Source organism: Rhea americana, unplaced genomic scaffold, assembly GCF_003343005.1.
Source record: "Rhea americana isolate MKP2758 unplaced genomic scaffold, rheAme1 scaffold_9, whole genome shotgun sequence".
Taxonomy (NCBI): Eukaryota; Metazoa; Chordata; class Aves; order Rheiformes; family Rheidae; genus Rhea; species Rhea americana.
In genome coordinates, this window is record NW_028187088.1 from 8,826,977 (window position 1) to 8,850,184 (window position 23,208).

At 36.8% G+C, this 23,208-nt stretch overlaps 1 protein-coding gene across 1 annotated transcript; it reads left to right on the plus strand.

The window, feature by feature from the left end:
* Positions 1 to 450: 450 nt before the first annotated feature.
* LOC146584848 (uncharacterized) lies at positions 451 to 22,843 on the plus strand. Its single transcript, XM_085324031.1, has 17 exons — positions 451 to 585; positions 4,216 to 4,402; positions 4,867 to 5,274; positions 6,363 to 6,415; positions 7,050 to 7,186; positions 8,452 to 8,587; positions 9,628 to 9,669; positions 10,389 to 10,410; positions 11,340 to 11,399; positions 12,459 to 12,547; positions 14,199 to 14,385; positions 14,771 to 15,229; positions 17,679 to 17,725; positions 18,587 to 18,708; positions 19,620 to 19,740; positions 21,519 to 21,549; positions 22,709 to 22,843. Exons 1-16 carry the CDS (start codon positions 451 to 453, stop codon positions 21,519 to 21,521), a joined length of 2,208 nt encoding a protein of 735 aa, XP_085180157.1. The 3' UTR covers positions 21,522 to 21,549; positions 22,709 to 22,843.
* The last annotated feature ends 365 nt before the right edge of the window (positions 22,844 to 23,208 follow it).

The following is a 23,208-nucleotide window of genomic DNA, read 5'->3' on the forward strand; positions in this document are numbered from 1 at the left end:
ACAGACTGACATATCTCTAGCTTCAGGAAATAATGTAAAAACAAGACATGATCCAAACTTTGACCATTTCTTTGTAAGATACAGTGAAAAGCAGGAGGTTAATCACACACAGACCTTTTATTTGAGTATTATTGGGTCATGGGGGTTTATTATTTTATTATTTGTATGATGGCATTGCATTATGGCTGTTTACTGTTTCTGAGCAGTTTTGCTTAGAAGTAAGTTGCGCTTGTTACAGAACACAAGTGCTAATTTTGCTCCACCACACTTCTGTATTTTCCACCACAAAACTGTATTTTCTGACAGTTAATCTATATGTGCACTATATAAACACACAGATATGTGTGTATTTCTCTTTTCCCTTTACCTAGATAGTCTGCCCTCACTCGCCATTATACCTAAATTACTGCAATCAGCATTGTCTTTTCCATAGCATGGTCCTATTTGAGTATGCCTACTAATTATGACCTCTTTATTTGGACCTATTCAGATCCATCCATACGCTTAGAAAAGAAAAGAGATTTGTCTATGTTTCTAGCTCTTCATATGGAAAAGTCTCCATACTGCGTTGCCCCATCTAAGAAGGTACGTAATATCATTGCTGGAAAGTATTTTGGTCATTTAAAGGGATTTACCCTTTAAAATATCTAACGAGATCAGACTACATATTAATAATGTAAACCTCTATTACATGATTGGCTATTGTTGTGGAGGAGTGAATCTGATGATTCACAGAATTGCTGAGGTTGGAAGAGACCTCTGGAGAGATTGTCCAGTCCACCCTCCCTTGCTCAAGCAGAGTCACACAGACCAGATTGCCTAGGACCGTGTTCAGTAGAATTTTGAATATTTCCCAGGAGAGCCCTCCCCAGTACATCATCTCTGGGCAACCTGTAATAGCGATCACCCTCTTGGTGAAAAAGTGTTTTGTTCTGTTCAAGTGGAATTTCCTGTATTTCAGTTTGTGCCCATTACTTCTTGTCTTATCCCTGGGCACAACTGAGAAGAGTCTGGCCCCATGTTCTTTGCGCCCTTCCCTCAGGTATTTATGTACATTGATAAGATCCCCCCTGAGCCTTCACTTCTGCAGGCTAAGCAGTCTCAGCTCTCTCAACCTCTCCTCATAGGACAAGCGCTCCAGTCCCTTACTTATCTTCCTGGCCTTTGCTGGACTCATTCCTGTAGCTCCATGTCTCTCTTGTTCTGGGGAGCCCAGAACAGGACACTGCACTCCAGGTGTGGCCTCACAAGTGCTGGAGGTGGTGGCTGAGCGGAGGGGAAGAATCACCTCCTTTGACCTGCTGTCAGTGCTTTGCCTATGCACCCCAGGATAGTATTGGCTGCCTTTGCTGCAAGGGCACATTGCTGGCTCTTGTTCAACTTCTTGCTCACCAGGAGCCCCATGGCCTTCTCTACAAAGCTGCTTGTCAAGTAGAAATCTCTTGTCCTTTCCTTACAGAACAAGAGTAGTAGGCTTTGCATTTTGGGCTATAAGTTTGCTATAGGTGCTTTAGTGGTAGCTGAATCAGTCTCAAGCACACCAAGCCATAGTGTTTTTTTGGAAGAAATAACTGCAACTTCCATTTTGTCGTTTATTTATGCTCGTTTCCATGGTTAAAATACATCCTGTCTTAATTTTAGCTGTGAATGTGAAAACTTTGTTTTTCTCACTTCTCTTAACAATTCTTCAGCTCCATACACTGTTTTGCTTTTGTAGAAAGCCTTTCATGCTCCAGATTATCTGAGAATGTTTTATAAAACTTTAAGTTAAATATTAATAATAATCAAATTAGCAGATAAGAGCAACTGTGATGATTACACTTTTTAAAACTTTAAGAACTACTTCTTAAATATTATTGAATTTATAAACAGTTGACCTGATAATAAGAAACACCTTTAAATATGAAATGATAGAATCATACAAATGAGCTGAACAAAAGTAGTCTAATCCATTTTCCTACACTGAAGCAGGATTAAATCTAATTAGGTCATTCTTGACTAATCCACTCTTCAAAATATTTGAAAAATTTCATACTTCAGCCTTTCTCCTAGATCTTAGGTTTTAAACCTCGTATTTTTTCTTCTCTAGATTCTTGAGTTTGCTTGTATTCTTCTTAAAGTAGTATGAAAACCTAAAATGACACTCTTTCAGATGGAGCAACTACGGTCTTTAACATACACAGTGTCTGTAAATTTGTATTGTATCAAAAGGTCAATAGCACCATTGTGTTGTGGCCTTTTTAAACAGTAATTCACAATAGTCTGCTGATTCTTCTCTGGCTAGTCCAGGTTTCATTTTTGTATTTGTTCATTTAATTTCCTTTTCAGAAGTAGGATCTTGTTTTGCTTGTTTTCAGTTTCATCTTGTTGGCATGCCACCTTTGCTGTATTGTTGTTTGCTGTCTTTTTGTTATGTAATGTAACTATGCTTTCTTTGACTTTCTTTCTGCAGTTTTGTATATAAACTTTTCTTTTTGCCTTTTGTATCCTTTGCTACTGGAAACATCAGATTATTTCAGTAAAATAGCATTTCTGAATTAATCTTCACATGTTAACGCTATTCCTTTTTGCTCAACTTTAATATTGCCTTTAGTTCCTTTCTTTTGTCTGATTTTGGTTCTTATTTTCAGACTAATACGGATCAGTTGGTACAACTGAAACAGTCTCATGTTGCTGCTCACTTTTTCTTTACATCAGAATAAAATATTTTCTGTAGTCTCTTCCAGTAAATCAGACTCTCTTATTCCTTAGATTATTTTTCCAAAGGACTTCCTATCAATTCCTTAAATTTACTGAAATATGCCATGCTCACGTAGTTATCATTATTCTGTTCTTATCTTTTCTTATGTAGCATATCGTAATCATTTTTGCTGGAATTACTTTCTATTTTCAAGTTCCTAGTGAATTCATCTGAGTTAATCAGAATCAAGTGTAGAATATCTGTCAAAATGAAAATTGGCTACAGCATATTTCCAGAGCTTCACATGTATCCTTAATGTGTTGTTTTTCTAATGACTATCTGTATATAGTAGTTAGTTTATCATTATCATATGGTATTGGACACATCTAGTAGTTGCCTAAAGGAGAAAAAAGGAAAGTACATTCTTTGACCTGCTGGTCAGATGGTCTCTAATGAAGATGGTCTCTGTGAAGAGATCACCAATATAGTAATAGTTTCTTCACACTTGCTCTGCTTATCACTCTTATTCCTTCAAGAAAGCTGCAGAAATATGGGTTTACATATGTTTTTGAACGATGTTAGTTTATCTCAAAGCTGTTATTCTTTTCTGTAAAATGGCATTAGGTATTTATCCGTGGCATTGATGGCATGAGATCTATCAGAGACGGGCAGAGTGGACCTGCACTTAGTGAAATATTTTGATTAGCAGTTACTTAACTTTAGAACAGCTGTATTTATAGATATCATCTAAAATAGATTATTCCAACTACTTCTTTGATAGCGAGGGCAAAAATTGTTTTCCAAGAAAAAAATGAATAAGATCTAATTTTGAAGTTGGCCTTGCTTTGAGCAGGGAGTTGGATTAGGTAACAACCAGATTTCCATTTCAATATAAATTACTCTATGATTCTTATTTGTTACAGTGTATTCCATCTACCAATTTTGTAGGAGAGCTATATCCAATGGTAATATTATTGTCTGTTTGTACTGTTGTACCTTCATTGGGTATCCTAACATTAGGCAATACCTGAATATATAGAAGACAGAAATAAAATCTTTTCCGTACTTCTTCAAAAAGCTTGCACAGTAATCATTAACTTTAATGCTACTGTCTTATTCTATCCATCACAGCTAATATAGTGTTGATAATATAAACTCAGGTTTATATATATTCTTGCAGAACTTTAATAAAAGAAACATTGTTTTCTAGTCTTACAGATTCTTCCAAAAGTGTTTTATAAATCTACAGTTTGATCTTTCTGATTGATTTCAATTTTGATTTGATGTATTGCTTCAAAAGGAAGAGCACTGGATTTCTTAAGAACTGATGTACACAAAAAATAAAGTAATACTAAATTTACACTAAATTTACACAAAGAGAAATTGATATCTAGAGATTCTGGGACTAAAGAGCAATTATATGTAATAATATGTAGCAAAACCTATAATGTATTTTTGCACCTGTGTAAAACATGCACGCTTGTAAAATAAACTCTGCTACAAAAAAAAAACTTTTTTTTTTTTTTCCTTTTCAGTTCAAGAAGACTGGGATTGTAGTGTGTGAGTCAGATAGAGTACACAAAGTGGTAGCTATGACTTGCTCCAAAGCTGGCTTTCATGCTGTACAACACATGATTCTGGATCCTCCTCCTTCTTTAAGTAACTGCACTGTGTATCTGTCCAGGAAACCATGCACAACTTGTACTACATTCCTCATTCAAGGTATAGAAGATATTTTAAATCTATTTATGTTAACTGCAGTTCTAKTTGAATAAGAAGCTCATAAATGACCCTGCTAAACATCATGCCTAGGAAAACATTATGGCATGTAGCTCAGTCCAGCAAATCCTTTTTTTCACAAATAATCCTTTTTTTCTGCAAATAGTCTCTTAGAATTAAGTAAGTCCACTTGCCTGGGCAAGGATTACAAGCTGTAGGAGGTCGTTTATGAAAATGCAGTGATTAAGCACTTAATGCAGTTGTTAAAATAGTTCTGTATTCACTGCAGATCCCATTGCAATGTGAGTGGATCTCTGTGGATAACAATATTGGGATTTGTATTCTAATGTGTCCACAGAATTGCAGTGCAACAGAACGTTGATACACCATTTTAATCAAAAAAGCATGAATTGAATGTCCTGCCTAATTATATTGTACTGTAAGTCACTTTCAGTGTCTCCCTCTAGGTTCAGTTTCTTCAGTCTATTACTGGCCAAGGGCTCCTGAAAGATCAGATGAAAACGATTCAGAAATTATGAAAGATATTCAGCAAGCTGACCGTATGTTTCTTAGGAGCCATATCAGTAGCAGTGTGCTCTTACCCATGACAACTTTTGAAATGGTGAAAAAGATTGCAAAAAAAATAAAATGCAATGGGAACCCCAACAGGAGTGTTGAGAAACACAAAAAATCTCAAAAATATTTTTCATGGTTTAACATGAATATCTGTGAAGATACATGTCTCAAACGGMTGGAAAATGCTTTACGTTGCTATTATTTTTTACGGGGAACTCTCCAACCTGAGAGAAAAAGTCATACTGATGTTATTCATGAACATGCATTGCAGCTTTGTTATTTTCTAGCGGCAAGATCTGGTAAGTTATGCTGATAGCGTTTGAAGAATAATAACAAAATATGAAGATGTATTTTTTTATTTTATTTTATTGATTTTTTATTATTATTTTATTGATTCTGTTATAGCAAAGAGCATATACTTCACAGTATACATGAGTATCAAAGAAATTGGCATGCCTTCCTAACATAAGTGCTAAAATATTTTTCATTAATATATTTATTACATTGTTGTTGGACATTATTGTTCATAATGTCTGTTGCAATAATGAACTTACTTAACCCTAAAGCAAACGGTAGAAAAACAAATCATTACAGGCAGTAATTGTAAAAGTACTTTTTGAAGTATACTGTTATATTTCAAGCTCAAAATGTTACTTAAAGAAAATAAAATATTTTACATATATATGTGTATCTAATACATACAAAATAGAACAGCACTAAATGACAGWTCTGTTTACACTGTGACATTTATGAAAACTAAGGAACCAGGAGAAAATGGAAGTGCATAGCTTTATTTGTGGGGACATGGAAAGCATTAATGAAGGGAAAATCTTTTCAATTTCTCCCTTCATGACTCTTACTGGATATGAATTCTATATAAATAAAATATTATCTATATATAATTTTATCATGTAATGCTTTGGAGGGGGAAGGGAGCAGCATTATATATGTAATGTAAGCATTATCAGTATATAATTAATGTAAATAGGTGGGCTTATAGTGAATCCCATCAACAAAAGATCTTGATGTTTGTATAAAATTCTGTAGTAYGTTAACAGGAATTTGTATCAAGCTAATATACTTCATACACTTGTGATTGCTAATCAAAGAATAACTTTATCTAAAGCTACAGTTTAACTTAYGTTCTTATGAAATCTAGCTTTTGCTGAACTTGGTGGTAGTTTTGCCTTTTTGTAATAATGTGTATAGGTATCTGTAATTCATTAGAGGATATGCATGGAGGTATGCTGTTTCAGCATATAAGCAGTCTATTTATGCATTCTGTTTCTGTATCATTAAAGCACTACATGCTAGTCTGTAAAACATGTTTTAAAGTATGTAAAAGTATGTTTTTAAGTGAAGTGAAAATCTTTATCTGTTTTAAAAGATGATCCAAACCGAGGTGTGGGGTGTGCACTGTACAGTCAGAATGGATATTTTGTGAGTAAATCGAATTCTTCAATACTTGCAATGTTTMTATTCAGTGCCCCCAGCAGTGTAGATGACCTAATGTAGGCACCTGCAGTGTAGATGCCTACCTGGCTCCATTTTATAGTCAATGGTGCTGTAATATGCTAATAGTAATGGTAATGTTTGATTATTTAGTGTTACAAAAACACTCACTGAGATTCCCTAAAGAAGGAGGATCCTAAGTTTGTTGCCAGGCTAGGGAGACAAAGAGGTGATGGTGACTGTGATGGAGAAGAATGACCTCACTGAATGCAAAAGGAGAAATAACTGTATTAAAAAGGATAGCAATGGTAAGGTGCTCTTTAGTGAAGTGGTAAAGGTGATTCAAAAGCCTGGAAAATATATCAAAATATTCACAAAATTCTCAACAATATGTTATTTTCAGAGCTCTCTCTTGTGAGAATATAAGTAATGGCTGCTTTTGATTTAAAAATATCATAGAAGTATCTATAAAGATTTCTTAGACATAGAAGTTATATGTATCTGGAAATATATGGACCACATATATTAGTTTTGAAGTGATATTAGTATGTGGCTAAAATATAATTGTGTTTGGAAGGATCTATTAGATTTTGATTGTTTTATTTCGTTTACTTTTTAACAGTTTGGGGCAGGCTATAATGGATACCCCATTGGCATATTATATGGAAACTTGCCATGGCAAGGGAGAAGAAAGCAAAAGACTGGATTTGCAAAACGGGAATTTGTTGTCCATGCTGAAACAAATGCTCTCCTGTACAGGTTATTATTACAAATATAGTAATAGGTTGACTTCACAGTCATTCTTTACAGCAGTTGATGTCAGCTGAGTGTGAGTATTTCAGGGAGTGATTGTGGAGCTACGATTCATCAACATCTTTGACATTTTCATCTGTTTTTGCTGAYTAATCTATTTTCAGAATCTTAATATTTTACATCTCTGAGTTTAGAGTCAGTATTTTAATATATTCGTTTCCTCCCCTCTGCCCCCTGAAAAGACATGATAACATCTTATATTTCCACACTTCCAAAATAATTGTCTAATTTCATTACGACATGATGCTCTAAACATTTTTTGAAAGATCTAGTCTGCAGCATTCTGCCTGGCAGCCTGTTTGGCTGGTCCTCAGACTAGCAGGATTAGCATCAAGACACCTGGATCACTTCGGATTATAGCTAGCAAGAGCTGGAGAATCATTAGTCTGTGAAACTGTGTGGCTCGTTAACAGTAGCACTTCTGTATGCACATAAACAGAGCACTACCAATATTGGAGTGAGAGGCTATACTTCCACTGCTTGGGTASAGAAAATTTTTATGGCTAGGCACTTAACTACAAAAGACAGACAGACAGATGATGTGTTTCTGGGCATCAYTGGTGCCTAACCAACTGCAAAATAGCTGTGCTCTGCTTGGATCAAGACCAGCTAGTGAGATTCAATGTCACTGGTGGTGTACAGTCTTTGTCTGAAGTATGTACTTGATTTTGAATTGACACCTATTTTACACATTGTTATGATAGTTATTGCTGTCATTTAAAATGCTCAAATTATTTGTAATTTAGTTGTTCAATAACCTTTAAAAATCCTYTATGAACATAAATGTGACTTACAACAGAGGGGCTAGTACTGAGACTCTGATTCCTGGACCACCAAACTTCATAGCTCTCCAGTGTAATTTTGGATTGATACTACAGCAAAATCATGATGAGATTAGGCTTGTCTTCCGCTTGTCTTAGTGAATATAGCGGTATTTGTAAATGCCTGCCCATGGAAAAGAAGGAGCACTTGAGTTATGCAAATACTGCTATAGGCAACATAGTGAAAAACTTAAGCAGAGAAGATCATATATTTAAAAGGAAAATCAGGATGAAATAAGAGATCTGAAAAAGAAGGGAAGAGATAGAGAGCAGTCTAATTAGGAATAATGATCTTCAATGAAAATACTACATTTATTTTAAAGAAATGTAAATACTATGTTTGATTTTAGCTTTGCAGAAAATGAATTGTGCAAATATATATATTTTCAGATCAAAACCCAAAGTAGAAGAGACTGATGTTCTTTACTGTACCAAACTTCCCTGTCCTGACTGTCAGAACCTTATAAAGGAGKTGGGAATAAGGAAAATTTGTTATGTAAAAGAATCATCAAAACAGGATAAAAAAGTATGTTTACATAATATTATTTATGTATTGTCATAATTTAATTGTATGTTCATTAGGGGATAAGTTTATTTATAGCTGACTTACAGACAAAAACATCTGTTCTTGCCCTCACATATAGGACAAATACCATATTTGACAATCTCCTGTAAAAYGGTTCATTCTTCATGATCATAGACTGCTAAAATTTTATGGCTTGCTCTCTGTCTTGAAAATGCTTACCTTCAGATAATCTCAGAGCAAGGAAAGGAAAAAGTTACATATTTTAGGATCTTGCACTGGGAAAGTCCAGCCTTGTGTTTAGCTATATCTGTACAGTAGGGCCTTGGAGTACTGCCTGATTTTGGATCCAAATGGTTATTCTGGCAGTGTTACAACTCTCACGATGAGACCTGGATATAGGCTGCCTACTTTGTGCCCTGGTTAGCACGTGTAGGGAACCTGGGCACGGGTGCTATGTGTGGCATGCTCTACTGAGTCCCCTGTCTGAAGGAGTAGCTCTGTCCTTCATTGCACACACTTAACTTTTGAATCCTGGAACCTAGGTAAATGAAACCATCTYCTTTCTAAATCACACATTCTCATGTATGAAATTTGCTGCACATACTTTAGTCTGATGAGTTCRACTGTGATTTTTTTAGCCTGGGAAAAAGAAGACTCAGGGAGATCTTGTGTATAAATGCCTGGTAAGGGGAGTAGAGAGAATGGAGCTGGCTCCATTCACTGTTCTCAGGGCACCCAGTGAAAGGATGAGAAGCAACAGGAACAAACTGAAATACAGGAAATTTCACTTAAATGTATGAAAAAGCTTTCTTTGCTGTGGGGGTGACTGAACACTAGAACAGGTTACTCAGAGAGGTTTGGAGGCTCCAGCCTTGGAGGTATTGGAAACCTGACTGAACGACCTGTTCTAGCTGATCCTGTCTGGAGCAGAGGCATAGGACTGGAGAGCTCCAGATGTCCCTTCCAACCTCAGTCATTCTGGAAGTACCTGGTTTATTTGTTTGATCTTAAGTTTTTTGTTTTGTTTTGTTTTTTTTCAGGATCCCTCGGTTGATGCAAAGAAAGGCTTTGACTATATTGAGGTAGGTTTGCATATTAAAGATTAAATTCAGGATTATGTTACTAAGAAGTATTTTTGGATGTGCATTTAATAGAATTGTAGAATAGTTTGCCTTGATACATGTCATCCATTTAGTTTGTTTTGTTTTGTGGGGTTTTTTGGAAAACATTTTCATTAGCTGGAAAGTTCACTAAATACATCAAGTGTTCATAGACCACTTGATGAATATGTAAGTATGTATTCACCTGACCATATACATCACAGCTGTTTAGTTATTAGTTTGAAAGCCATCAGTAGGTTTATTGTGGAATAAAGGGGTGGAATAAAAATAATTCACCAACTAAAAGGCTTGTCAGAAGTGAAATCAGAAAATGTAGATAAGTATTGCTTCATTTTCAACATTCATCAAATATATTTGAATCTGAGTTGGGAAAAGGAAGGGAAATGGGACACATAAGACTACAGATGAATTGGATAAATGCTTACAGGAAAGTAGCTTATGTAGTTGACTTTTATGTTGCTCTGTAGAATAAAAGCTTTAGAACTGGAACAGACAAGGATGGTTTAAAGGACCCATGTTTGTTTAATGATCCAAGAAATCCTCATGGTAATTGTATGAGCACAGCTGTATGACATAATAGCAGATTTGAGCAGAAAAATTATGGAAAGTACTAAATAAATGTTTACTTATGCTTTAAATTTATTTCTTTTTTTCCTTTCATTTTCCTTCCTCTGTAACAGTGGACTACTGAAAGTGTGAGAGGTATGGTTACAATGTATTTCCTTCTGCCTTTGCATTGTTAAGTTTGATTGCTTTTGGTATTACTGTTTAGATTTAAAAACGGGAATGTTTCAGATCAGAAACCTTTTCTCACTCAGATGTTTTTTGCTTGGCTTAAACAAAAATAAGTTAAAACTTGGCTAAAATTTTGAAATTTCAATGGCTTAAAAGCTGTAGCTCCATTGCCTTTGTTGGGGGGGGGGTGTAATTGGGATTTGAAATAAAATCAAGAATTGGAATGAGATAGAAACTCCAGAAATAGTTACAGATGACATCTTCCTGCAGTCTGAAGATAGAGTRCACAAATGAGTTAGGGAAAACAACGTAAGTGAGAGAGACTATTTTAAGATTTAGGAGACTGATGTGTATTTGCACTAGAAAGAAAACAAACTGATGAGGAGAATAAAAACAAGAATGATGAAGGTCAGAAGGATTTGGTTAATGAGGACAACATAATGGCAGAGATGAGTAGGCAGAGACTCACTATCAAATAAGAAAAAAGAGGTAGTTCCCAGTGTGAAAGCAGAGGGAGAAGAAAAGAGCAGATAATGGCCACTCTAGGCATGAAGCTAGCAATATAGATTTGGAGGTTAAACAGCTAAAAAAGTCTTTTAAAAAATCACCATTGGGGAGCCATATTTATTTTTACATGATATTCAGTTAATTATTTTTTCCTTGGGCAATTCCTGCTGAGTTTAATACAGTTTCTTTCTGAATAAGGTATCAGAGCCTTGACTTTAATATCCTGATAGTCAAGTATTGTCCTAAACCAATCTTGGCTTCTGAGAGACCCAGATTACAGTGGATAATCTGCTACTGTTGGTGATGACAAAAGAAGACCTGATACACTGCTATACTTCATTAATGAATGTATCTTGTATGTAATATTCCTTTTTTTTTCTGTCTTCCAGAATGCAGTGAGCAAACTAATGATTCAAAAGACAATGAAACAGAAGGAAGAAGTAATGAAGGCAAAATGGAATTAATTTAGTAAACTTTCCTCTAACTGGCATTGCTTTTGGGTTTTTTTTATTCATTTCCTTAAAGATGGTTGAATAAATATACTTGTCCTGAAAGCAATGATTTTGATACTGATAGTATGGATAGCTGTACACAGACTTCTGACATATCTCTGTAGCAGCATGTCTGTCTTCAACTTAATTTTACAAGCTATTTCAACCTTGGTCTTTATTCCCTTAACATAAGAATAGTAAAAAAGTTATTGTTATAATGATTTTTTTTAAACTGATATAGCATTGTTATAATTTCATGATCTGTTAGGTCTAAAACACAAAAATATATTAAATAGTAGCAACAGATTATATCAGGGCAGATCATATTGGGTCAGCAGCAGCAAYAAAACTACAACAAAAGCAACAAAACAAACTGGTGAGACAAGGGTATAGCTTTTGGGAGTGCTATTTCAAAGAAAAAGGAATTATATCAATTTTTTCAATCTTAGCAAATGTTATACACAGTTTAAGAGAACATGTAACTGAAAAGAGAAGGGTTTATTCTATGATAGCTGAAAGATATAATTTTTGAAGAGGAGTATAACATAGGAGAGTAGAGCTGACATCCTGGATACTAGATATCGCTTAGTGAATTCAGTAGACGCCAATAGAAATCACTCCCTATGTCAACAAAAAAGAGTACATGGCATAAAAATTGGAGAAAATAAATCCAGGATACTTCTGCACATTGTCAAGCAAAAACTCCTAGGAAAGTCGTTAAAATTTGCATCAGACGACTGGCAGGCGTAAATGGATGTGATGACGAGTAAAGTGCAAAGATGAGACTCTGTAGGGAGTAACCAGCCCATCAAATTCTGATATACTTTTAAGAAACAGTTCTTTAGTCCAACATACATAGAAATTATATCTTCTTTTCCACTTTTCAACAAGTAATAGATAGCTGGATAATTATCCTTTCTATCTCATTACCATCAATTACTCACTGATTTTATGACATTGCCTACATTTTCTCCCAGACTGTTTTGAGTAATTTTTCTTTCTGCTATTTCCCTCTAGGTCTTCTTGCTTCTCTCCTGGAGAAGGAAGAGTTGTGCATTTTCTTAGCATTACATATGGAGAATTTACCAAGTGAATCGCAAAAATCTGTGAGTCAACTCAAATGTATTTATTGTTATCAAAGCTGAGGAAGCCATAAGGAACTTGACTTAGAAATCACCAAATTGAAGTCATGACGAAACAATCTTGTCTAGGGGAATTTTTACTTAATATAATTTGTTGCTAATTAACAAAAACCTCTAATTACTGATTTGGGTATTGAGGAAAAAAAAGAAAATATGAGCAGTTAAACAAACACTTTTCTTCTCCTTTTTCCCGTCTCAACATAAGCCAAAYGCTTTTCTTCCTGCATTTCTAGTCTCAGCTTCCCTTATTTATACCATGGGTTACACTCAATCCCTCCTAATTCCTTCAGCAAGGCCGGAGGTGGTGCCAGGGGCTGGGGCTGTGGGTCTGTACACCGCTCCTCTCTGCTTCTTACCAGCTTTCTTCTGCTGCTCTGTGTTTCCTGCCATCACTGCCCTGGCGTGGGTCCTACATATCTGCAGTCCCTCTAGGGTGTCCCTGCTGTGATGCAGGTCCCCTGCGGCCATCATCCCTTGATGTCCCTGCCCCGGCACAGATTCCCCATAGCTGCAGTCCCTTTGGCATGTCCCTGCCCTGGTGTGTATCCCCCATGGCTGCAGTCCCTTGCAGATGTCCTTGTCCTGGTGTGGGTACCCTGAGGCTGCAGTCCCTTAAGGGTGTCCATGCCCCGGTATGGACTGCTTGCAGTGCCTCAGAAGCACACCCCTTTGGCACAGAGCTTCTCCTCCCAAGAGTGCATCTCCAGTGCTTGTCTCCTCAGCAGYCTATCCCTCCATCTGTCTACTAAAGCATCTCCCCATATGCCTCCTTACATGTCTCTTTACATCTCTTTCATGCCACTTCTTCTTAAATATGTTTGAACCAAGGCATCATGTGTTCCCCTGACTGGCTGAAGTTTTGGGACACGATAGGTTGCTCACACTGGTGCCAGAGCTGGCTGCCATGGGGCAATTCCTGGTCTCCTTTACACAGATCCCTGCTCTGAAACCCTGCTGTTTATGCCCAACACAGTGTTAATGTGTGAGCTAACTGGGGGCTCATGCAGGAACTGCTTGGATGTTCACACATGAATTTATTGGTCATTCGTTCAGGAGCACCCAATTTACTTGGATTTTGGCTTGTTAACATTTTAATCTTTGTATTCATAAATCAAAGCTGTTTTACTTTTCCAAGCTAGATAAATGTCTGGTTCCTACTCTGAGAATCCTTTGAGTAGTGTTGCTATTCATTCAAAACCAAGCCTTGTCTCCTTGTCTCCATATTCCTTTCTCCTGGGCTTGGTAATCTATAGTAGACCAACTATCAGGATATTAATTTCCCTATTGTTTTCATTATTTTACAGACTAGCTTTCCAAAGGTCTACTTCTTAGCCCTTTCTGGACTCTAGTCAAAGTGTTTGTACTGTTGATCAAAATATAGCCATTGAATTATGTGCTGTAGACATGTCTACAGTTCTGACTGAAAATCTGTAGGAATTAGCATGTTTTTTAAGTACTTGATCCCTACCCTTKTCCCCCAAGACGCCATACATTTTCTGTGGGATACTTTGATTGCTTACATCTACTCCCGCAAATTAGTATCACTACATACACATAATCTAGATGGACTGCTGTTCACTGAATGGTTGTACTTTATTTGTGTATGTACATGCAGTATTGCAAAACTGGAATTGTCATCTGTGAAGCAAGTAAGCCAAAAAGGATTATTGCAGTGGACTGCTCTACAGAGGACCTGCATGCTGTGCCCAAAGTGCTGTTAAGGTTTCCTAATGCTCTGAAAGGCTGTGAAGTATACTTATCTCGAATGCCTTGYAACTATTGTGCAAAATTGCTCGTTCAAGGTTAGTATCAGAACTGAAACATTCTGCTAACATTGCACATGTGGAATACTCACAGGCTGGCAAACTCTTCATGCCAGACATTCCTCTTCTTCTTTAATTTCTTCCACTCTGCATTTTTCCTCAGTTGGTTCTGTGTGAATCATTCAGATCATCATCAGAAAAAGTCCCAAATGGTATATAAAATCTCTCTTTGGACTGTGAAAATTAGGTCAAAATAAATAAAAGTATTGTATTAGTGAAACACTGGAGAATGAACTTAACATGGGAAAAGTTTCRGCTTGCTTAAATGATTTCTGTATCGTTTTACGTTTATTATTGGAGAAGATGTGATCACTAATATATTTCACATTTAGTATTAATCTTTCATATGTTTTTCTTTATTTAGCACAAGTCTCACAAGTGTGCTACTGGCCTAATTTTGAAAAAAAAGAGGAAGACAAGACCTTTACTGATGAGCTGGTAAAATATACCAATACTATCTTTTCAGAAAGCTATGTCATTGCAGCAGTCTTTGTACCAGCAATAAATGATCAAAGAAAGCAGCAGATACTYGTTTCAAATAAAAGAACATCTTCTGATGATGATTGCATCCCAATTGCATCTGTATTTGATGAGGACTATACCCAATGYATGTTAGAACGCCTTAAACTGGGACACCTGAAGGACAAACAAAAGAAAAAATATAAAGAAAATCTTACTACAGTAAAGGATTGTTTTAAAACTCTAGCAGGTACCAGAGATGAAAAAATAAGAATATTAGAAAAGGAGAAACCTACAGATGAAATAAATACTCCCAAATATGCCCATGCATTACAACTCTGTGATTTATTAGCATCCAGAAGTGGTAAGTAAATTAAGATAGCTAAATTTAGCTCAGTAACTCACACAGTGTAGAAAAATTCTACATAATTGTTAAATGTRTTCTTGAAGATATGTTAAAAACACCTTTGATTTAATTGAATTCTGTTAGCTAATTCATGAAACATTTTAGTGCACAACGCTATTTCCCATCTTATAAAATTAATTCATATTGCATCATTGTATCTTACAAATCATATTGATTTCATTTGAAGAAGACAGTGCAAACTGGGCAAAAGTATCCCTAAGAAAAAAATGGAGCATATCGTTAATACCAAATCAAGATTTATTTGATAAAGGGGGAGCTGTTGCAGTGAGATCACCAGAGATAATTAAGATCCAAAGAAATGCAATGCAGAAATCTTTAGTGAACTGGAGGTTGGGCTCATACTCTCAGTATAGCTAGCCAAAATGGAGAAAAAGCAGACATAGTCCTCCTGTCTTTCCTGCTGGTGGAGGATTCCTAACTCCTGGTTGCTGATTGCAAGTGTCTTTGGTTGGCAGTTTCTCCCACATGATGTGAAACCAAATGGCYTGTGATCAGTTCCAAAGTAGTCAAACTTTTTGGTCAGACTGCGCTATTTTTGCATTTGGCATTTGCAGTGCTGAAGAAGCACTATTATAACACACTCCCACCCACAAAAAAAAAAAAGTCCTGGACATTATTACCTTTTACTGTCTTACATTGTCCATTAGGCTGGCTGCTTGTGGTTGGTTACACTGACAATGTTACATTTTGGTTTTCATTCACTTTGGCCCCTGCCAGCTGCAAAAAAAAAGGTTTCTATTTAGGCCAAAAAGTTAACTCAGCAGCACTTTATCCCAAATCTCTGCTATCATTTACCAGTGCTTTTGTCACAATTAGTTAAAACTGCTTTATGAAAGAGAAAATATTGCAGATTTTTACTCATTTTAAGTCATTTTGACAGTTACTGATTTCTTATAGATAGGAAAGTGGAATCTTCTGGCTCCTGCAGTGTTACTTTTCTTCTGTACACCATCAGTGCTTTTAGGAAGGGATACAGCACATCTGTAGTTCTCAAGAGGCCCTCCTATTAAAGGGAAACATCCTGGAGAGAGAAGTTTCCTGCTTCCTCAAAAATAGCAAACTCTGAAYCCTGTCTGCTCTCAGTTCGCTTAGATCACTGCTGTAGGCTGCAGCATTATCTTACTTTGCATGGTTTTGCTAGCCACTTGTTTTGTAGAACTTCGTGTATTAAGTTCATTCCACTAATAATGTATTTTTAAAATGGAAATTACTATATTATATACTAGGACTAGCCCTGGAATCAGTTTCTCCCRTTTTCTACCTCAGACTCCTAGGAGAGCGCTGAGGTACTTTTCCGCCTTGTTTGTGAGGATTGAGCTCTCTGCATTTTCAGGACTTCAGGCGTCTGGGTTTATATTCTGAGATGAAAGGTGGTGCCCAATCTGCACTGCATGGCAATGCATTTCCTATGGAAGCACTTGAGGACTGCATGCTGCARTCCCTCTGCTCTAACATGATGAGGATCCCTGGGAAAAAATGCTACTAGTGGAGTCATCTCCACTGCTGGAGCGATTCATTTAACTGACAGTCTGCTGCCTGTCTTCATCTAAGCAGACCTCAGGAAAGAAGGGTGTGTGACCCATTCTGACTCTGGTCTCCCAGCCGTTACTCAGGTAGGCCCTGTTAGCATAAAACCTGCACCAGCTCCCCTGGGTTCCCAAAAGGTGCCAGCAGGTCACCCAGAGGAGCTGTAAACTAAACCTGTGCCTGAAGCAGAGTCCACAGGTATAGAAAGAGCTTGATTTTTTTTTTCTCTCCCAAGTTAAACGAATTTATTTTTACTTTGACTGATAGTGTCTATGGAAATAAAGTTATTAAAGATTAGTGTTTCTTCACTTTTCTGGTTTTGTTTTCCCTTTCCCACAGAAGAAAAATTTTTTTCTAGGGGGGAGATTGTTACTTTGTGGGGAGGGAGGAAGAAGGAAGACGAGATCTTGTGGAATAGTTGTCATTGCATGAGCCTGTGCCTTGAGGTATGTCTAACTGAACTTACTGGTCAGGACAAGAAAGTATTTTTAAACTGTTTCCGAGTTGCAAGAATAGAAAATGTAGTCTCAGCAGCAGGGAAGGTAAAAGGTGTTGGCACTTCCACTCAAGACCACTAGATACATGCTATAGAGGGACTACAGAGGACAGAGAGCTATGAGAACTGGAGGTAGGTGCATTGAAACAACACAACTTTCTTTTTTGTGGTTTACCTATTCAATGTTTTTTGGAAAGTAGCATGGTAATAAACACATCCTTTCGTACTGAAAGGTGTGTTTTGCATCTCCTTGGATCAGTAGACATGAGTAAAGAATTTCAGGTCTTTGAACTGGCAAGTTTGTTGTAATATTAGTGTGTTATATGAATTTATAATTGTGATTATTTGATTGTTTCTCTCCAGACAATAATAATGGAGTGGGGACTTTGATTTTCAGCGGAGACAAAATCGTAAGTATGGGTTTGTGTTTATATATGTAAAGGGACAAGTTAATTTTCCTCATTTAAGTAATCATTCATATAGACTCCCTTAAAATGTATGTTACTGGAGCTGCAGTAGTGTAAAACATCTTTTTGTGAAAACAGTATTGCTTCCCTTGAAGCTACCTCATCTAAAAAACCCAGGTAAGTATATATTCGTTAACTCTGTCCAGGAACATTATGATGATGAATTGTTTAATATCTACTCAGCAGCTGGAATAAGCAAAGTCTGATATTCAGTAAACTTTAACGTAATGAACCAACTTTTTTGCACAACATTTCTTGCAAGCATTACTATATCAAAATGCCTATCTTATTTTCCTTATTTTTATTTTATATAATTCCAAAGTATGGAACACAATAAACTAACTTATCTAAAAAAAAAAATACAGCTAACATTTTTCTGTTTTTTTCTGTGATTTTTTGTTTAGCAGCCTCCTTTGCATGATTTTTTTCTTATTAATCAACTTTTCCTGTGGTGGTTGTGATGATTGTTTACAAGCACTATATTTGATGTTCATAGGAAAATGTATTTCTAAAAATAAAGAGTTTGTTCTGTGGGGTAAAAAAAGACTTCATGAGTGTCTGAAACTTTTGATCAGAAACTACAATCAATCATTTGCAAATGGAAATCTGCATCAGTCAAAATTAAGAATCTCACAAGGACTCTCACTATATTATTATTATTATAATATTACTATTATATATATTATTATTTTATATATTATATATTATTATTATTATTATTATTATCTTTTAGGAGTTGGATTAGGATGTGAATAAGTAAAGGTCCTAGCAAACCATTTTGTTTTTTGCTATGTGTTGTCTTAGGTTGCCCTGGGCTATAGCGGATATCCAAAAGGGTCAATGAATAGCCTTTTTGTCAAGAAGGCAGATGCTGATTTTGACAAGCATGCAGTTGTATGTGCAGAAGCTAATTCAATTATTATGAGGTGGGAACTCTTTAAATATTTTTTAAAAATTAGACATAGAAAATCTTTTTGTTGGGTGCTTCAGTAATGAAGAAATAACTTTCTAACTAAACTTTTGTGGGRATTTCCAAAGTGTAGGTGGGAGAAGTGATGTTGAATAGCATGGAAGGGTGTATCTTAGTCTTACAAGGTCCTGAGTACAATTGGTTTTTACAGAGATCTGGGTCAATGTATTTTAATACACTTAACAAACATGTGACAGAGTCTCAGATGTTCCTGCTAGTCCCCATCCTCTGACTCATGTAAACCCAGTTCCCATATGCAGTCGTGGGTAGGGGGCTTCACAGTTTCTGAAGACAGGAACAGCACGTAGTAGAGCAATTGCTTCTACATGTGGGCACTGATATTACTTAGCCATTGGAAATGCTGGGCATCACTGCTGGGGAGAGTCAACTTAGAATGCCTCCTTTGACAAACACAGACTGAATCGTATGAAGTTCCCTGCCTATGGAAAATTTTCTTGACAACTGACAGTGCTGTTGCAAATGTCTGTGTGTGTCCCTGACTGACATTCCCTCTCCTGACAGCTGCTCAGTGGGCAGTTTGTTAGCTGAATGCACTACTGTTACCAGGTGATCATGATTTGCTAGTGAAATTATTCCCGGATACACATTTTGTAACTCAGAGTATTTGCCTGTATAGTGCTGTGAGAATACAAACAGGAGGTACATCTACTTCCCAAGTCCACAGGCTCCTAGTACATGCTGCAAGTGTTTGTCCATTACTTGCTTCCTTTGGCTAATGATAGGAAAAAAAAAAAAAAGGGAAAAAGAAAAAGAGGAACACACTCTAGACTCCAAGGGAAATAACCCCTCAACCTCACCACTACTTCATTGGTAATTGTGGCAATACTACGTTTTTACGTTTTTCAGTTCTGAGAGAGATCTGAGTAATGCTGAACTTATCACTACAAGCGAACCCTGCAATGACTGTCTGAAGATGATCCAAGCAAAGAGTATAGCAAAAATCGTTTGGCCTTTGAGAGACAGAAAGGTAGGTGATACCAGTGGCACAGTTAAAAGCCATGYGTTGTGGTGCGGAGAGCTCGCTGTTCCTTTGTGTCTCCCTGAGGACATCTTCCTAAATCTTTGCACTTTCTCTTCTTTGGGGTGGAGCTGCATGTTATTCACAATTTCAGGCTGGGCTATGTTCTGTGTTACCACCTTTGTTTGAGCTGAGAAGGTGGGTTAAGTGCCAAGGAAATGAGCCTTCTTGCAGGGGTATAACACGGTACAGACAGCTGCTCCTACACTGAAGGGGAAGAGGCCAGAGATGAAGGGTAGTACTCCCACGCTGTCCTTTATCTGGGTCAGCAAGCAGAGTAGGTCCCGCCTACCAAGGCATATAGTCTTTAGATAGAGTTTCGTTTCACCCCTCACCAATATGGTGTACAATTTCTAGCAAACAAGTGGTGCCCACCTTTTCCCCCTGTCTTCTAGATCAGGCTCGGCTCTCCTATCCAGCTTCAGAGGGAAGACGTTGGCTGTGACAGTGCCTCCCTCTTTCCGAAGCCAAGTATTCTTTCTAAATAGCTTGTGCTCTGCTAAAGACACACCTGCAGCTCTTTATGAACCCAGGGTCTACAAGCTGGTTTATCTTGCAGTCTAAACATCCTAACGGGGCAGCCCTTACCTTGGAGATGGTGGTAGGAATTTCATAAACATTGCTAAAATCTTCATAATTCTGTCTTAGAAGTAATGTATAGAGGTGATATAATGCAATGTAGAGAACAGTAAGAGAACAATACTTTACAAAATGAGAACAATTAAGGTTATTCACTAGCAAACTAATACTAACAGGAAGAGAATATTTAGTTGCTCTACACTGGAAAACAAACAAACAAAAAAGATCATTAAGGTCGTTATCCCGCAAAAGACCTGGTAATTTTTTCCTGTGCTCCTTTTTCACACTCAGCCATACTTGCCATTCTGGAGCACATTTAAATGCTAGTAAAAGTGTTAGTAAAAGCAACAGCTATGGAAAATTATTACATGCTCTGGATCAATTTTAATTCCTGGTTAAAGCAGATAGGTGGATCCTGTTATGCTGGTAGAATTTACTGACTTCAGATAATCTTGACTCTTTCCTCTCTAGGTTCACACTGCCTCTGCCTGAATTAACTTCATAAATTCAGTACAGTTTGCAACAGTATTAAAAACAGAAGACTATTTGTAGACGATTACAAGCAGTTCCTGATTCATCACTGAATCTAAATTGAGAAAAAGAAATCTTTTGGGACAGTAAAGACATTTTTTAATAATTCTCTGATGCTGTCAAGACCAGAACAGCATTAAATGTAAAAATCTAACATGATACATATGTCCTCATCACAGATGAAGCCTTTAGTGTGTGTTGGTCCAAGAATGGTAACTCTAAACAAGCATTGCTAGGCAGGCAATGTCACAATTTATGCTCTTCTGAATTCTCAGTGGATATCTGCACGTGAATCTCTCTAGAACTGAGACTCTGTAACTGATTTCTGTTCATACTTTATTGATACGATTATTCCTATGGTTAGTGAAGTAGAATTATTTTTTCCCTTATGAAAATGTGACTCACTAGCACAAAATGTTTTTTTTGAGCACGATTTTGTAGAGGCATTTTAACATGGAATTATTGTACATCCTAGATGAGTAAATTAAGAAAAATGCCTRTCAGATAATATAAAAACTGAAGTATGAAATTAGAAAATTATTTTTAGAAGTCTTCCGAACTATTTAATAGGATGTTATACATTTATCACTCATTGTGTTGTTTTCTTTTCTTATCAGTAATTCAGAGGATTCACTGAAGATCCTTCAGGTAGGTGTCCAAATAAGAGCAAGTCATTTTAATTTTTAGCTACAGTTATGACTGGTCCTGAAAGATGATCACCTCAGAGTGCAAGTGGAAGAGACTAACCTGAGTGGGCTGAATGGGATGCCAGGACATGAATGTTGTGGTTGAACAGGTGGTAGGGAATAGTCTGTTAGAACAGAGCCCAGTTGCCACTGGCTTAGAAGGAGAAAGGATATACTGATTGCTTCAAACTGCTACTTTGAAATCTCTGAGATGCTTCTCCTTGTTAGCCTCCCTCTCTTCACAATGAACTTGTTAATTCAGTTCCAGAACTCACCTTACCAATTGTTCCTTATTCATCTCTCCTGTATTTCTCAATTAATTTCAGAGGAGAAGTTTGTGGCTACTGCAGATTATGAATGAGCATAAAGTTCTAGATCATTAGCAAAAGCTTTAGGATCCAAAAAGATTTATTCTGTGATRTTGGGACCATCACCTCATGATGGCAGCTACTCTGGTTGTGTCTATTCTGTTCACAAAGCACACCTCATGCCAATCTGCCCACCACTCCTTTTTCTTAATATTTTTTCTGCTGTGCTGTGCAGAAATTTCCTTTGTCTGTGGCTCTAGAGTGGAAAAACATTTGTTTTTGTTATGCCGCTAAGGGGTGGTCATGCCTTACCTAGCTATGCTGTGTCTGTAGCCATAAAGGCAAGTAGTTATTTTATACAAGCCTCATTCTCTTAGTAGCTTCTCTTTTGTTGGGTGAGTCAGAACATTTCAGTGAAGATTTTTCCTTTTCCTTAATTGCTTTTTCCTACCCCTCTCTCACATATATTTTATTTCATTTATTATTTTGCTTTTTCCTTTTTCATTAGTTATTTTTTCTGTCATCTTTTTCTTGTGAAAATTAAACAGTTACCTAATTCCTGGTTGCATTCAGCACAGGGGTACTTGGTGCTTTTGTGTCTTTTCCCCTTCCTTTCCCTTCTTTTTCCTACTGGAATATATAATTTCGCTTTGTTTCTTATTCATGGGCCTCCGCTATTTCTTCGTGGCGGATGCATACCTGTTTTTAATTGATCTTTGTGTCATGCTGATCATGTTTTGGACATAAATTTGATTTACCAGTTCTTGAAACATCAGACAAGTTAATGTGGAATATGCTTTCGTATTTTTCCAGGTTAAATCATTTGGCTCCAAAAGTCTGGAATCTGGAAACCATGGTGCTGACACCTGTTTTTTTCTTGTTTTTTTGATTTCTCAACCGCAGCTTCAATGCTATGATTTTCTAAGATGGCCTCAAACCCAGAATCATCTATGTAAACCTTCTCAMTTGTTTTATATTTTTGTGAAAATGCTATTATATGTGTGTTGGTAGCTTTCATCAATTATTCCTTTACATATTCTTTTGAATGAGGAGATGGAAATGTTTTGCCTGGAATAGATTAAAGGTTATATCACTTTTTTAAAAAATAAACTTCTTAGCACTTGTCAACATACGTTATCTGACTGTGTACCCTTTGGAAAATGCTCTTAGCTCCAAAATCCCCAAGCTTTCTCCCTCCACCCTTTCTTGTCCCTGAGTACCGCTGAGCTCTCCTGGTTCTGAGGCAGGTACAAGGGTGCCTCAGGCCCAGTTGAGAGCAGATGGGCTGGGCAGCTGGGGTGGACTCATTGGGA